This window comes from Kogia breviceps, chromosome 11 (assembly GCF_026419965.1).
Source record: "Kogia breviceps isolate mKogBre1 chromosome 11, mKogBre1 haplotype 1, whole genome shotgun sequence".
Classification (NCBI taxonomy): domain Eukaryota; kingdom Metazoa; phylum Chordata; class Mammalia; order Artiodactyla; family Physeteridae; genus Kogia; species Kogia breviceps.
In genome coordinates, this window is record NC_081320.1 from 77,889,996 (window position 1) to 77,903,778 (window position 13,783).

The 13,783-nt window shown below is 41.3% G+C and overlaps 1 protein-coding gene across 11 annotated transcripts in view; it reads right to left on the bottom strand.

Annotated features, from left to right (window-relative positions):
• Positions 1 to 2,369: 2,369 nt before the first annotated feature.
• The window catches only part of BIRC6 (baculoviral IAP repeat containing 6), a 239,633-nt gene continuing 228,219 nt past the window's right edge, over positions 2,370 to 13,783 (bottom strand). For all 11 annotated transcript variants that reach the window (XM_067007850.1, XM_067007847.1, XM_059078733.2 and 8 more), the window contains 2 exons: positions 7,114 to 7,248; positions 2,370 to 3,528 (listed from right to left, as the gene is read on the bottom strand). In XM_067007850.1, the coding sequence (XP_066863951.1) occupies positions 3,349 to 3,528; positions 7,114 to 7,248 (315 nt within the window). In that variant the 3' untranslated portion in view covers positions 2,370 to 3,348. The remainder of the gene's footprint in view (positions 3,529 to 7,113; positions 7,249 to 13,783) is intronic.

The window sequence follows — 13,783 nt, forward strand, 5'->3', positions numbered from 1 at the left end:
AAAGAAAAAAATGTTGGGAATTCCCTAGATGTCCAGTAGTTAGGACTCCTGCATTCTCACTGCCTGCTGAGGGCCCGGGTTCGATCTCTTGTTGGGGAACTAAGATCCCACAAGCAGCGGGTGCAGCCAAAAAAAAAAAAAAGAAAAATAGAAAAAAAATGTTTACAGTACTTTCTACATTTGTCTGACTTCGGGGATACTGGTCTTAACACTAAAATGTTAACTAAGCAGTTTATTTTTGTACTTCTCTTTAAGATCACAACCTCATAATTAATAGTTTTATGAACTGACCCATTGGATTTACTGATTTCCACACGTGCTCTTGGACCTAGGCCATCCCACGTCTGCTGGCATCTGCTCCAGCCTTCTCCAAGGCCTTCACGCTCACCCTTCTCCCCTGGCTCCTCAACCTGTAAACATCCTGAAGTTATTCTCATATATTCTCATATATATTTCCCCAAGTTCTATCACCTGTCCCTTCCTCTCCACCCCTTCATTGTCCTAGTTTATGGCCACCACCTTGACTCTAGTGTGGGCTCTCTACTGACCTCCTTGCCACCCAACAGTTGGCAGAATGATCTTCCTGAAACACCATCTGACCAGGTTGCTCCTCTAATTAAAGCTACTGGACAACCCTCCATCACCTACAGGGTGTCAAAGCTCCTTAACAGGACAACCAAGTTCTTCCGTGACCCAACCCCTCCTATCTTCCTGACACCACAGCCCACATCGCACCCATTCAACTATCCCCACACTTTGCCTCTTAAAGTCCAATAGTATCGAACATGGTACCATTAACTCAAGCTCTCCTTTTTGCTCTCTTGTATCTGGAATAACTTCTTTCTGCCTGGCTAACTTATTTATCCTCACCCTTCCAGACTCAGGATATCTTCCTTTTTTGTTTTTGTTTTTGTTTTGGCGGCATTGGGTCCTTGTCGCTGCGCGTGGGCTTTCTCTGGCTGTGGCGAGCGGGGGCTACTCATTGCAGTGCACGGGCTACACATGGCAGTGGCTTCTCTTGCTGTGGAGCACGGGCTCCAGGCGCACGGGCTTCAGTAGTTGTGGAATGCAGGCTCAGTAGCTGTGGCTCACAGGCTCTAGAATGCAAGCTCAGTAGCTCTGGCGCACGGGCTTTGTTGCTCTAAGGCATGTGGGATCTTCCCAGACCAGGGATCAAACCCATGTCCTCTGCATTGGCAGGCAGATTCTTAGCCACTACGCCACCAGGGAAGTCCAGGATATCTTCCTTTAGGAAGCTCTTCCTGACCATATCACCTCAGTGCCCATCAATATTTTGCTGAGGTAGGTGTCCCTCCTCTGTGCTCCCAATATGCCCTGTAAATAACAATATCAGAGAACTTACCATTTTGCACTGACATTATGTTTTCATGTTTGTCATTCAATCCTCAAGTGCAGGAACCTGTACCTAGTACAAAGTGAGTGCTCAAATGTTTGTTGTTATAAAGTCTAGATTCCAGGTGGAACCAAATTAGACCAAAGTCTCAAATTCAAACTTTAGGCCTTGGTTTTTAAAAAACATGAACTGGAACTTATAGTACTCATATTGTTACTTCGCTTTTATAAAGTTTTCTGAGGACTAATGGTGTGAAATGGGGAAAATGACCTTACCTTATTTTAATGATCAAAAATAAAATCCCAAATTGGAGGTAAACAATATACTTGGATAGAAGCTTTTATCATCTATCCCTGACAGGACCCTGACAGACCAAAAAACAAAAGGCCTAGAGGACTGATGACTGTCCTTTTACTACTTATTGCTGATAATTTTATACTGAGATATAAGGTAGCAGGTCTGTAACATTTAACTGACTCTGCTTTCTCATAAACTGACTCGATTTTGTCATGCTTGTGTAACTTATCACCCACTAGACCTAATGCCATGTGTTTTGGAACCTTTGATTTCCTGGTCACACACTTTATTCACTTTAAGGAGCTCTGTACCTTGTTGAGAGAGTATCACGATCCCTAGTTCCCCTTTTCCTTCAGAGAGTAACTCACTGTTCAGGATACAGCTTCTCCTTCAGGTCAGCTCCAGATTCACGGTTTCCACACACCAGTTAATTTTATATAGACACTATCAAGAATCACCTTAGCTCTTCCTTTGTGATAACTGGTCTTGAAAAAAATAGCCTTCCCAAGAGATATGGGAACATATGTATATGTATAACTGATTCAGTTTGTTGTAAAGGAAAAACTAACACACTATTGTAAAACAATTATACTCCAATAAAGATGTTAAAAAAAAAAAAAAAAAAGCCTTCCCTTTCCCGTGAGTAGCTCTTGAAAGTGTCCAATTCTTTGTAGAAATAGCATTTCACACCATGGCAAACTGTTTTAGAAACAAGACATACCAATACACCTAAGTCTTTATTTATTTGGCTCTAGGAAGAATTTGCATGAAAATGAGCCTATATGGCAAGTACAGAATGTACTGTAACAGCACCAGAGAGGTACATCCTCTCTGCTCTACAGAGCCTCAATGTTTAACACATACATGTGACGTTAGTAATAAAACCAGATAGTCCAGGAAGAAAGGAGCCCTTTAGGAAAAACTCAGTTTAGAGTGACTTTTCAAATTGACCATTCCTCTTCATATACTTAAATTCAAATAACAGATACATTCACAGGCCCAAATATTGGCATAGAATAAAATCATGTTCATTTATTTTTCTGCATCTTAGAATTTTAGAAAGCATAAAATTAAATACGTTGAATGTAATAAATTTATCCATACAAGTGCAAGTCTCCAGCTATAATGCATTTTATGGCAGATTTATCATTTAAAAAATGTACCAGTAAATCAAAAAAGAGGGCGTATGTCCATTTAACTTTTATTGAAGTGTATGTAGGAGGTCTTCAGAAATCAAATATGAGCATGAAGATATGGCCAAACATAAAATCTATCAAATTCAGTGAAAAGTTGCTGACTTTAAATAGTAGTTGTAAGAATGACCAATATATATTCTTTGTTAACAACCCTTCACTCTACAGTAAAAAAAAAAAAAAAAAAAAAAAATTCAGTAAACATTCTTTCCTAAGGTAGTTTCCCTTATATAATCAGTGATTTATCCATTTCTTTGTATACACAAATTTGTTGAACATACCAATCAGTGGTTCTCACAATTGAAAAATAAAAGCACAAAAAAGTTTACACTCTTGTACAGGTAAATAAAAGATCACCTTGAATTAAACTGGATCTCCTTAAGGGTGTAGTATAGTTTCAGTTTCATTACCTATTACATAATTAGTTTCTTACATACAAATATTGACATATTTGGCTTGTGCTTCAAAGCCTCTGCGCATCTATGAAGTCCATATCAATGCAGCTCACAATTTGAAGTCACTGGGGAGTTCTTTACTGCTGCTGGGTTTGACCTGATCATGCATTAGAGTCTCCTCAGCACCCGCTGTGGCACTGCACATCTCCGAGGCATCATCGGCGTCAGGGTCCAAGTCTTCAGGACAGGGAAGTTTCAGCAGCTCTTCTCGGAGCTGAGCAGTGTGACGCTACGCAGGGGAAAATGAGTGATGTTAGAACTGTAAACCCTGGGATACTAGCACAACATCATTGGAGGGAACAACTGAGTTCAAAACAAAACCCAAAGCATTAGGTCTACAAATATTTATTAAGACCTTCCTTAAGCTAGCTGCTCTAACAGGCAGTGAACAAAGTTGGCACAAATCTCTAACCTCAAAGTAACTGATGCTGCTGAGTCCTGAGTACTGAGTAGCACACTCATAGACCCTACCAATGCCCCAACGTCTGTAACAAAAACAGCATTACTAATGACTTAGAGGTCACCAGTCATTTGCTATATATAGTTTTGAATTAAAGAGAATAACATCTTGACTTGTAATACATGCTGCCTCTAACTAAAATTTTTGAGAGACAGTCCATAAATTAAAATAAAACCACTGCTATTTTAGTGAATAAAAACTAGGCCCTATGTAAAACGTTTGAAATGTTTCATACTCATTGCCTCAAGTAATGCTTGGCTTACACCTTATAAATAATTTAATCATAAGAATTTTTAAAAATGTAAGCAAATGAAAAAAAAGATCTAGAGAGAGAACATAACTTTGTATTACTCCATACTGCCATTTAGGGAAGGATATAGAGATGTTAACAGAGAGTGGTTGGTTGTTTACAAACATTAAGTTTTAGTTTATAAATTTCTAGTGGGAGAGAAATGACCTCAAATCTCATACCAAGGGCTTTGAAAATCAGTTGTGTCAATAGCTGACTTTGAAAATTAACCAACATTTATGGAACAAGGCACTGTGCTCAACAGTAACAATGTAAAAGCAATGTGTAAAATAAGGAGGACACAGCTGGATAAAAAGAGCTGACTGTACTAGGCCATTTTATCTAAGGGACTTGAGCATCTGTGGATTTTGGTATTTGCAGGGGATCCTGGAACCAATCCCCTGTGGATGTGGAGGACCAACTATATGATTTCTGATTTTACAGAGCCTAAACTTTGGTTGTTAGAAGTAGAAGACATATAAGCAAGATAAGACAACTACACACTTGCAGCCATTTTTAAGGTTTCAAAGTATATTTACATACTGGCAACTCGAAATTTTTCTAGCCCCAATTTTCCTTCCACCACGGACAACACTAACTAGGGAAGAAGAAAAAAAAAAAAGGGCAATTATGAAGGCCCAGTTGAGGTGGGAATACTATGCCTTTATTGTGAAATTAAACTGAACAGCTGCATATTTTTCTCAAGTAGCACTCAGCAGCAAAAGTATCCCTGAGATGATATAAATTTGGACTGATTCAGGATAGAGATTTCCAAATCAGGGTGTTACAGAAACAACAAAGAATAAGAATTTGAGATAAAAACAAGACACTGACTGAAATAACAAAGCAAAAGAAGCTGGACTTTAGCCACTGAGGTTTTGTGTAAGGGAAAGATATATCTAAACACACACTTGGGGAGGATCAATCTGGTTATGCACCACATTAAGAACTGGAAGGGGGAGAACAAGAGGCGAGGAAGACTGATTGAGCTATGGGAACTGAGGAGAATAATGGGGAGGAGAATCCCCGTATGAAGGCAGCACTGATAGGACCTAGCACTGACCAGGCAGGTATACTAGATGAAGCGGGAGTTAAATAAAATGTGAAGATTTTAAGACAGAGAAAAGTTGTTTAAAATTAAGAAAATACAGAAAGTTATAAAATTTGATTGAAGGAAAGATAAGTTCTCCTTTTAAGATCTTCAATGAAGAGTGACGACAGGGCATCCAAGTAAAAATGCCAGTAATATGACTTTGAGAAAGCTAAGAGCAGACAACAGTTTGCAAAGTCACTTTTAAAGAGAAAATGGACAATGTCAGGGGTATAGATACAATGATAGAGAAAGAGAATAAAATAGTCCTAAGGGGGGCTTCCCTGGTGGCGCAGTGGTTGAGAATCCGCCTGCTAAAGCAAGGGACACGGGTTCGTGCCCCGGTCCGGGAAGATCCCACATGTCGCGGAGCGGCTGGGCCCATGGGCCATGGCCGCTGAGCCTGCGCATCCGGAGCCTGTGCTCCGTGACAGGAGAGGCCACAGCAGTGAGAGGCCCACGTACCACAAAAAAAAAAAAAAAAAAAAAAAAAAAATAGTCCTAAGGGCCAAATAGTAAGGCTTCAGGTACACAATCATTCAGGAGAAGGGGAAAGAAAAAACAAGCTGAAAGAATTAAGAGTGTGAGAAGAGGAGCCAAGATAGCCCACAGATTAAAAGTACAGAGAAAAAAGAACATTAGACCAGTGTTAGGACTGTTTTTATTAAGTAGGCAACAGTGTTACAAGAGATTATAGTGAAATCATCTAATTTAAAAGTCAAGGCAAGTTCCCATGAAGTGAAATTTAAGCTGAAAACTGAATGGAAGTGAGCCAATAGAGCAGGCAAAAGTAAGCATCTGTAAAGGCCTGGAGGGGAGAGAGGTGTGTAGAGAGCAGAGCCAGGGTCACTGGCTTTGAGAACTGGATAGTGGGTAACTTTTGTAGAATGGAAATTCAACTGCAAAATGTTGATTGGTGAGAGGGTTATTTAAAAATGGAGGCAAAAGTGTTAACAGCTCAAGTTTTTGTAGTAAAAGGAGAGAAACATTTTTATAATAACAGGGGCAAAATAAAACTAGCTTAAGGGGATGCAAATGTTAAGGAGAAAAAAATTTTCTTTTTAAAGGTTTTTATAATGGAAAATCTCAAACATATAAAGAAGTAAGCAGAATATAAAATAAACTCCCATGAATCTATCACCGAGCTTCAACATTTATCAACTCAGAGCTAGTCTTCTTTCATCTATATCCCCACCACTTTTCTCATTTTATTCTGAAGCAAACCCCAGATATTGTATGGTTTTACATTCATAAATATTTCTGTATGTAACCTGAAAAATAGGGACATTAAAAAATTCACCAATAAAAAAACCTAATAAATCCTTATCATTATCATCTAATCATTTTAAATGAAGATACTTTTAAATATAGAAGGAAAGGAGCCGGTAGAGATGACCATAATCAGTGGAGGATAAAAGGAACAGAGGTGAGTAAAGACATATCTCCCAAGGCAGGGAAAAAAGGGTGGCCTTTGAAGGTATGATTCCCACATAAAAAAAAAAAAAAAAATCTCCCAAACCATCATGTACTACATTTCCATTCTGTGAATGCCCAAGTTGAAAACAACAGCTCACCTCCCCCAAAACAGGATTGTATCACAGATGCTTCCACACCAATCAGCTGTTGGAGGCTCTGCAGCTACCATCTCCCTCATTACTCCAAGTAATAAAATTCTGGAAGGTAAGAGGCTCAAGGAAAAGCTAATGCAAACTGTCACAGAGCACGTTTTGCTGCCATCATTGTCAAACAACTCTATGAAACTCTGTTGGCTCAGTCCTTATACTCATTTTTAATTTTAGGAACTGTCACTTCATTGTCAAAAGGAATGTATCTTTTCTATAGACTCTTGGGTAACCTCTGAACTTAATAAATAAATTTAATGTTTCTTTCTAGTGGTCATCACGGTTCTGTCAGTGAACATACAACTCTTCTTTGAAAGCCACCAACAAGGCTCCGGTTAGGGAGGGTTACTCACCTTGAGAGCCGCTGCATGGTGAGACATGGTCCTGCCTACCCGCTTATCACTGCTGTGCTGCTGGATGTCTGCAATCCACTCCTCACACTGGGCCATGATCTCAGCTCTTTTCAAGTAAAAATGTTTATGTATAACCTTAAGAATAAACCAAGCAAGAGAACAAAATGTGATCGGGTCAGAATTTAAAAGACGAAGTATGTGGCATTACAAAAACATGAAATTTAAAAGACATGGCATTTTTTTCCTCTCCACAAAACTCAATGTGGTGAACACTCTACATTATTAACAGGGAAGAATCAGGATTATGACATCAGATAACTTGTGTTGAAATACCCAGTTCTATAAGCAGAAAATAATGCCCAATCCCACTCAGACATTTCAGTAGTGAATCCTATCCAGAGAACATAAGACATCTATAAATCAGTAGAGTCAGAAGGCAAATGTAAATAAATGAATAACCAGGAGAAAAAGTACTGACAACAGAAAAACTGTCAACTTCTATCTTTCAAAGTGAACTCAAAGAATATTTATATGAGTAAAGAGATTCTCAATCACAGGCATTAGCAAAGAAATCAGAACATAGCCCAAAATAGGCAATATTATTACTCTCTTAATTTTGTCTTCTATTTAACTTATGAAAAAGATTTTATTTTATGACGTTTAACTCCTTGTGATAAATGTGCTTTACATTTCAGATTTTTAAAATTCTTTCTTTGAAAAACTGAGTAAAATTTCTGTGTATGTAGTAAAAGTCTATTTTTGACAAATTTAAGCTAGAAAATAGATCATTTCGAATTATTATTCTGTACTCTGGGTGAGCTACTTACTACATTGCCCAATGAGCTTGTCTCCTCTAAAGAAAAGGCAATAATACCTACAAGGGAAAAATCATTAGGAAAAACTGGGAATGGACGTAAAACAACAATAAGTTATTGAGTTTGATGCATATACAGGGATACAAAAATGAGTACGAAACCACCTGACACGAAGAGCCATGATAACCACAGAATAAGATGCGAGATGAGCACACAAGAAAAAGATATGTTTTGAAAAATACAAAACAACAACAATAAAAAACAAAAACAAATCCCATGAAATTAAAAAAGTAGCAGGCCACAACTGACTGGGAAAATAAGAAAAGCATTCATGGACAAGGGGTACCCCTTTAATGTGAGCTAGGTTCTAAAAGATGAGAAATAATTATTGTTTCAATTTATACTTATTTCCTTTTTGTAAAAGTCATGTCCCCACTCTGAGTCCCCTGTGTTAGCAGTTTATTCTTCCAGAAAACAAAACAAAACTTTAATCATGAACCAACAAATTACACTGACTGTGTATACTTACAAATTTCTTTCAGTACATTTAAAAACTGACGTTTAACATATATAGAAAAGTGCCCAAATCATGTGTATAACTGAATGCATTTTCCCATAGTGAACACAAGAAAACAACCTCTACTTAGATAAGAAACAGAACATTACCAAGCACGCCGGAAGACCCCCTTGTGCTACTTCTTACCATTAACCCTCATCCAAAAGTATACACTATAATAACTTCTTTAAGTATGAGTTTAACTCAGTTTTAAACTTTTTATAAATAAATCATATAGAAAGTACTCTTGTGCCTGGCTTCTTATGATCTTTATTGTGTTTACGATATTTGTCCATCTTAATGTGTGAAGGAGTTCACTCATTTACACTGCTGTAATTCCACTTTATGAAAATTCCATAATTTCTCCATTTATTCTGCTGATCAGACTGTTTCCAATTTTTGGCAATGTTATGAACATTCTCTATACCCAATACGTACACAACCGCTATTGAGCATATACTAAGGAATGGAATTGCTAGTCATAAAGCATATATTAAGCTTATTACCTGAAAGTACTGATATGTTAGAAAGTATTGATATATCAGAGCTCCAGTTGTTCCACAACCTAACATTTGGTATGAAAAGCCTTTGAACTCCTAGAGATGCTGAAGGATAGGTAGACAGGAGCCAGATAATGTAGAGTTTTGAAGGCTACGGTAAGGACTCTGGGTTTTCATCTTCATTTAATGGAAAGTCAATGGAGTGAGATGATCTGATTATGCGTGGAGAACCACTGTAGAAGGACAAAGTGGAAGCAGCGAAATCAGAAAACTACTTCAACAATTCAAGCAATAGGTAATGGTAGCTTGATTTTTTGCTTGGTTTTTAAAACATATTTATTCGTTTGGTTGCGCCAGGTCTTTTTTTTTTAAATTAATTAATTTATTTATTTATTTTTGGCTGTGTTGGGTCTTCATTGCTGCATGCAGGCTTTCTCTAGTTGTGGGGAGCAGGGGCTACTCTTTGTTGCAGTGCACGGGCTTCTCATTGTGGTTGCTTCTTTCTTTTTTTTTTTTTTTTTTTTTTTTTTTTTGCGGTATGTGGGCCTCTCACTGTTGTGGCCTCTCCCGTTACGGAGCACAGCCTCCGGACGCGCAGGCTCAGCGACCATGGCTCACGCGGCCCAGCCACTCCACAGCATGTGGGATCTTCCTGGACTGGGGCACGAATGCATGTCCCCTGAATCAGCAGGCGGACTCTCAACCACTGTGCCACCAGGGAAGCCCTATGGTGGCTTCTCTTGTTGTGGAGCATGGGCTCTAGATGTGTGGGCTTCAGTAGTCGTGGCATGCGGGCTCAGTAGTCATGGCTCGTGGGCTCTAGAGTGCAGGCTCAGTAGTTGTGGTGCAGGGGCTTAGTTGCTCCATGGTATGTGGGATCTTCCTGGACCAGGGATTGAACCCGTGCCCCCTGAGTTGGCAGGCAGATTCTTAACCCATGTGCCACCAGGGAAGTCCCTGTGCCGGGTCTTAGTTGTGGCAGGCGGGTTCCTTAGTTGTGGCATGCATGTGGGATCTAGTTCTGTGACCAGGGATCAAACCTGGGCCACCCACATTGGCAGTGCAGAGTCTTAATCACTGTGCCACCAGGGAAGTCCCAGTAATGGGAGCTTGAAATAGGCTGGCCATGGCGAAGATTTAATTAATTAATTAATTAACTGAAGTATAGTTGATTTACAATGTTGTGTCCGTTTCTGAATACAGCAAAGTAATTCAGTTATACATATACATACATATTCTTTTCCATTATGATTTATTACAGAACATTGAATATAGTTCCCTGTACTATACGGTAGAACCTTGTTGTTTATCTACTTTATATACAGTAGTTTGTATTTGCCTTTTTTTTTTTTTTTTTTGTGGTACGCGGGCCTCTCAGTGTTGTGGACTCTCTCGTTGTGGAGCACAGGCTCTGGACGCACAGGCTCAGCGGCCTAGCTGCTCCGCAGCATGTGAGATCTTCCCAGACTGGGGCACGAACCCGAGTCCCCTGCATTGGCAGGAGGATTCTCAACCACTGCGCCACTAGGGAAGCCCAGTGGTTTGTATTTGCTAATTCCAAACTCCTACTTTATCCCTCCCCAACCCCTTTCCCCTTTGGTAATCATGCTTGTTTTCTGTGTCTGTGAGTCTGTTTCTGTTTTGTAAGTTCATTTTAGATGTAAGTTCAATTAGATTCCACATATAAGTGATATCACATGGTATTTGTCTTTCTCTGACTTACTTCACTTAGTATGATAATCTCTAGGTCCATCCTTGTTGCTGCAAATGGAATTATATCTTTTTTTTATGGATGAGTAGTATTCCATTGTATATATACCACACCTTTATCCATTCATCTATCAATGGACATTTAGGTTGCTTCCATGTCTTGGCTATTGTAAATAGTGTGGCTGTGAACACTGGGGTGCATGTATCTTTCCTTTTTAAAAAAAATTAATTTATTTATTTTTGGCTGCATTGGGTCTTCGTTGCTGTGCGCAGGGCTTTCTCTAGTTGTGGAGAGCGGGCGCTACTCTTCGTTGCGGTGCACGGGCTTCTCACTGCGGTGGCTTTTCTTGTTGCGGAGCATGGGCTCTAGGCTTGCAGGCTCTAGAGCGCAGGCTCAGTAGTTGTGGCGCATGGGCTTAGTTGCTCCATGGCATGTGGGAACTTCCCGGACCAGGGCTTGAACCCGTGTCCCCTGCATTGGCAGGCAGATTCTTAACCACTGTACCACCAGGGAAGCCCTGCATGTATCTTTTGAATTAAGAGTCTTCTCTGGATATATGCCCAGGAGTGGGATTCCTGGATCATATGGCAACTCTATTTTTAGTTTTTTAAGGAACCTCCACACTGTTTTCCATAGTGGGTGCATGAATTTACATTCCTACCAACAGTGTAGGAGGGTTCCCTTTTCTCCACATGCTCTCCAGCATTTGTTATTTGTAGATTTTTCAAAAATTTATTTTATTTATTTATTTTTGGCTATGTTGGGTCTTTGCTGCTACGCACAGGCTTTCTCTAGTCGCGGCAAGCGCGGGCTACTCTTCTTTGAGGTGCGTGGACTTCTCACTGCACTGGCTGCTCTCATTGTGGAGCACAGGTTCTAGGCGCGCAGGCTTCAGTAGTTGTGGCTCACGGGCTCTAGAGCACAGGCTCAGTAGTTGTAGCACACGAGCATAGTTGCTCCGTGGCATGTGGGATCTTCCCAGAACAGGGATCGAACCCGTGTCCCATGCATTGGCAGGCGGATTCTCAACCACTGCACTACCGGGGAAGCCCTGTAGATTTTTTGATGATGGCCACTCTGACCAGTGTGAGGTGGTACCTCACTGTAGTTTTTTTTTTTTTTTTTAATTTATTTATTTATTTATTTATTTTTGGCTGCATTGGGTCTTCACTGCTATGTGCGGGCTTTCTCTAGTTTTGGCGAGCAGGGGCTACTCTTCGTTGTGGTGCACAGGCTTCTCATTGCAGTGGCTTCTCTTGTGGTAGAGCACAGGCTCTATGCGCGTGGTCTTCAGTAGTGGTGGCACGTGGGCTCAGTAGTTGCGGCACACGGACTCTAGAGCGCAGGCTTGGTAGTTGTGGTCCAGAGGCTTAACTGCTCCGCGGCATGTGGGATCTTCCGGGACCAGGGCTTGAACCGGTGTCCCCTGCACTGGCAGGCGGATTCTTAACCACTGCTCCACCAAGGAAGCCCCCCTCTCACTGTAGTTGTGATTTGCAATTCTCTAATAATTAGCAATGCTAAGCATCTTTTCATATGCTTATTGGCCATCTCTATGTCTTCTTTGGAGAAATGTCTCTTTAGGTCTTTTGTCCATTTTTTGGACTGGGTTGTTCTTTCGTTATTCAGCTGTATGAGCTGTTTGTATATTTTGGAAATTAAGCCCTTGTTGGTCACAGCGAAAATATATTTTATCATCAAATTTTGATTATGCTTTGAATGGTGGAGCGAAAGTTGTCAACAGATTGAATGTGGTATGTGAGTAAAAGAAGGAAGTTGCTTTGCCTCCGGCTGCGCGAGGAGAGGGGTTTAAGCGCGCCGCTTAAAGGAGCTCCAGAAACGGGTGCGGAGCTGCCGAAGAGACAAGAGACTTTTTCTTGCCTCCCCGCTTCCTGGGGCGCGAGGAAAGGGGATTAAGGGCACCGCATAAAGGAGCTCCAGAAACGGGCGCGAGCTGCGGCTGTCGGCACGGACAACAGAGACAGGTGTGGGACGCTACGGTTGCTACTGCCGCCACCAAGAGGCCTGCGTGGGAGCACAGGTCACTCTCCACACGGCCCCTTCCGGGAGCCTGTGCAGCCCGCCACCGCCAGGGTCCCGGAATCCAGGGGCTGCTTCCCCGGGAGAACGTGCGGCGCGCCTCGGGCCAGTGCAGCATCACGCAGGCCTCTGCCGCCGCAGGCTCGCCTCGCATCCGTGCCCGCCCCCCCGCGCCTGAGTGAGCCAGAGCCCCTGAATCAGCTGCTCCTTTAACCCTGCCCTGGTCTGATGCCCTCGGACGACCTACGCGCAGAGGTGGGGCCAAGTCCAAAGCTGAACCCCAGGAGCTGTGCGAACAAAGAGAGGGGGAGGTCTCTCCCAGAAGCCTCAGAAGCGGCGGGTTAAAGATCCACAGTCAACTTGAAGTGCCCTGCAACTGTGGAAAACCTGAATAGACAGCGAAATATCCCAAGTTGAGGAGGTGGACTTTGGGAGCAAGATATACTATTATTTTCCCCTTTTTTCTTTTTGTGAGTGTGTATGTGAGTGCTGCTGTGTGAGATTTTGTCTGTATAGCTTTATTTTCACCATTTGTCCTAGGGTTAGACGGACCCGTTTTTTTTTTGTTTTGTTTTTCCTTTAATAGAAATTTTTCTTCTTAATAATTATTTTTTTATTTTAATAACTGTATTTTACCCTACTTTGTCTTCTCCCCTTTCTTTCTTCCCTCCTTTCTTTCCTATTTCCCTCCCTCCTTCCTTCCTCCCTTCCTTCCTTTATTCCCTCCTTCCTTCCTCCCTTCCTTTCTTCCTCCCTCCTTCCTTTCTTTATTCCCTCCTTCCTTCCTCCCTTCCTTTCTTCCTCCCTCCCTTCCTTTCTTCCTTCCTTCCTTTCTTGCCTTTCTATTTTTTTCTCCCTTTTATTTTGAGCCATGTGGATTAAAGGCTCTTGGCACTCCAGCCAGGTGTCAAGGCTGTGTCTCTGAGGTGGGAGAACCAACCTCAGGACACTGGTCCACAAGAGACCTCTCAGCTCCACGTAATATCAAACGGCGAAAATCTCCCAGAGATCTCCATCTCAACACCAAGACCCAGCTTCACTCAACGAC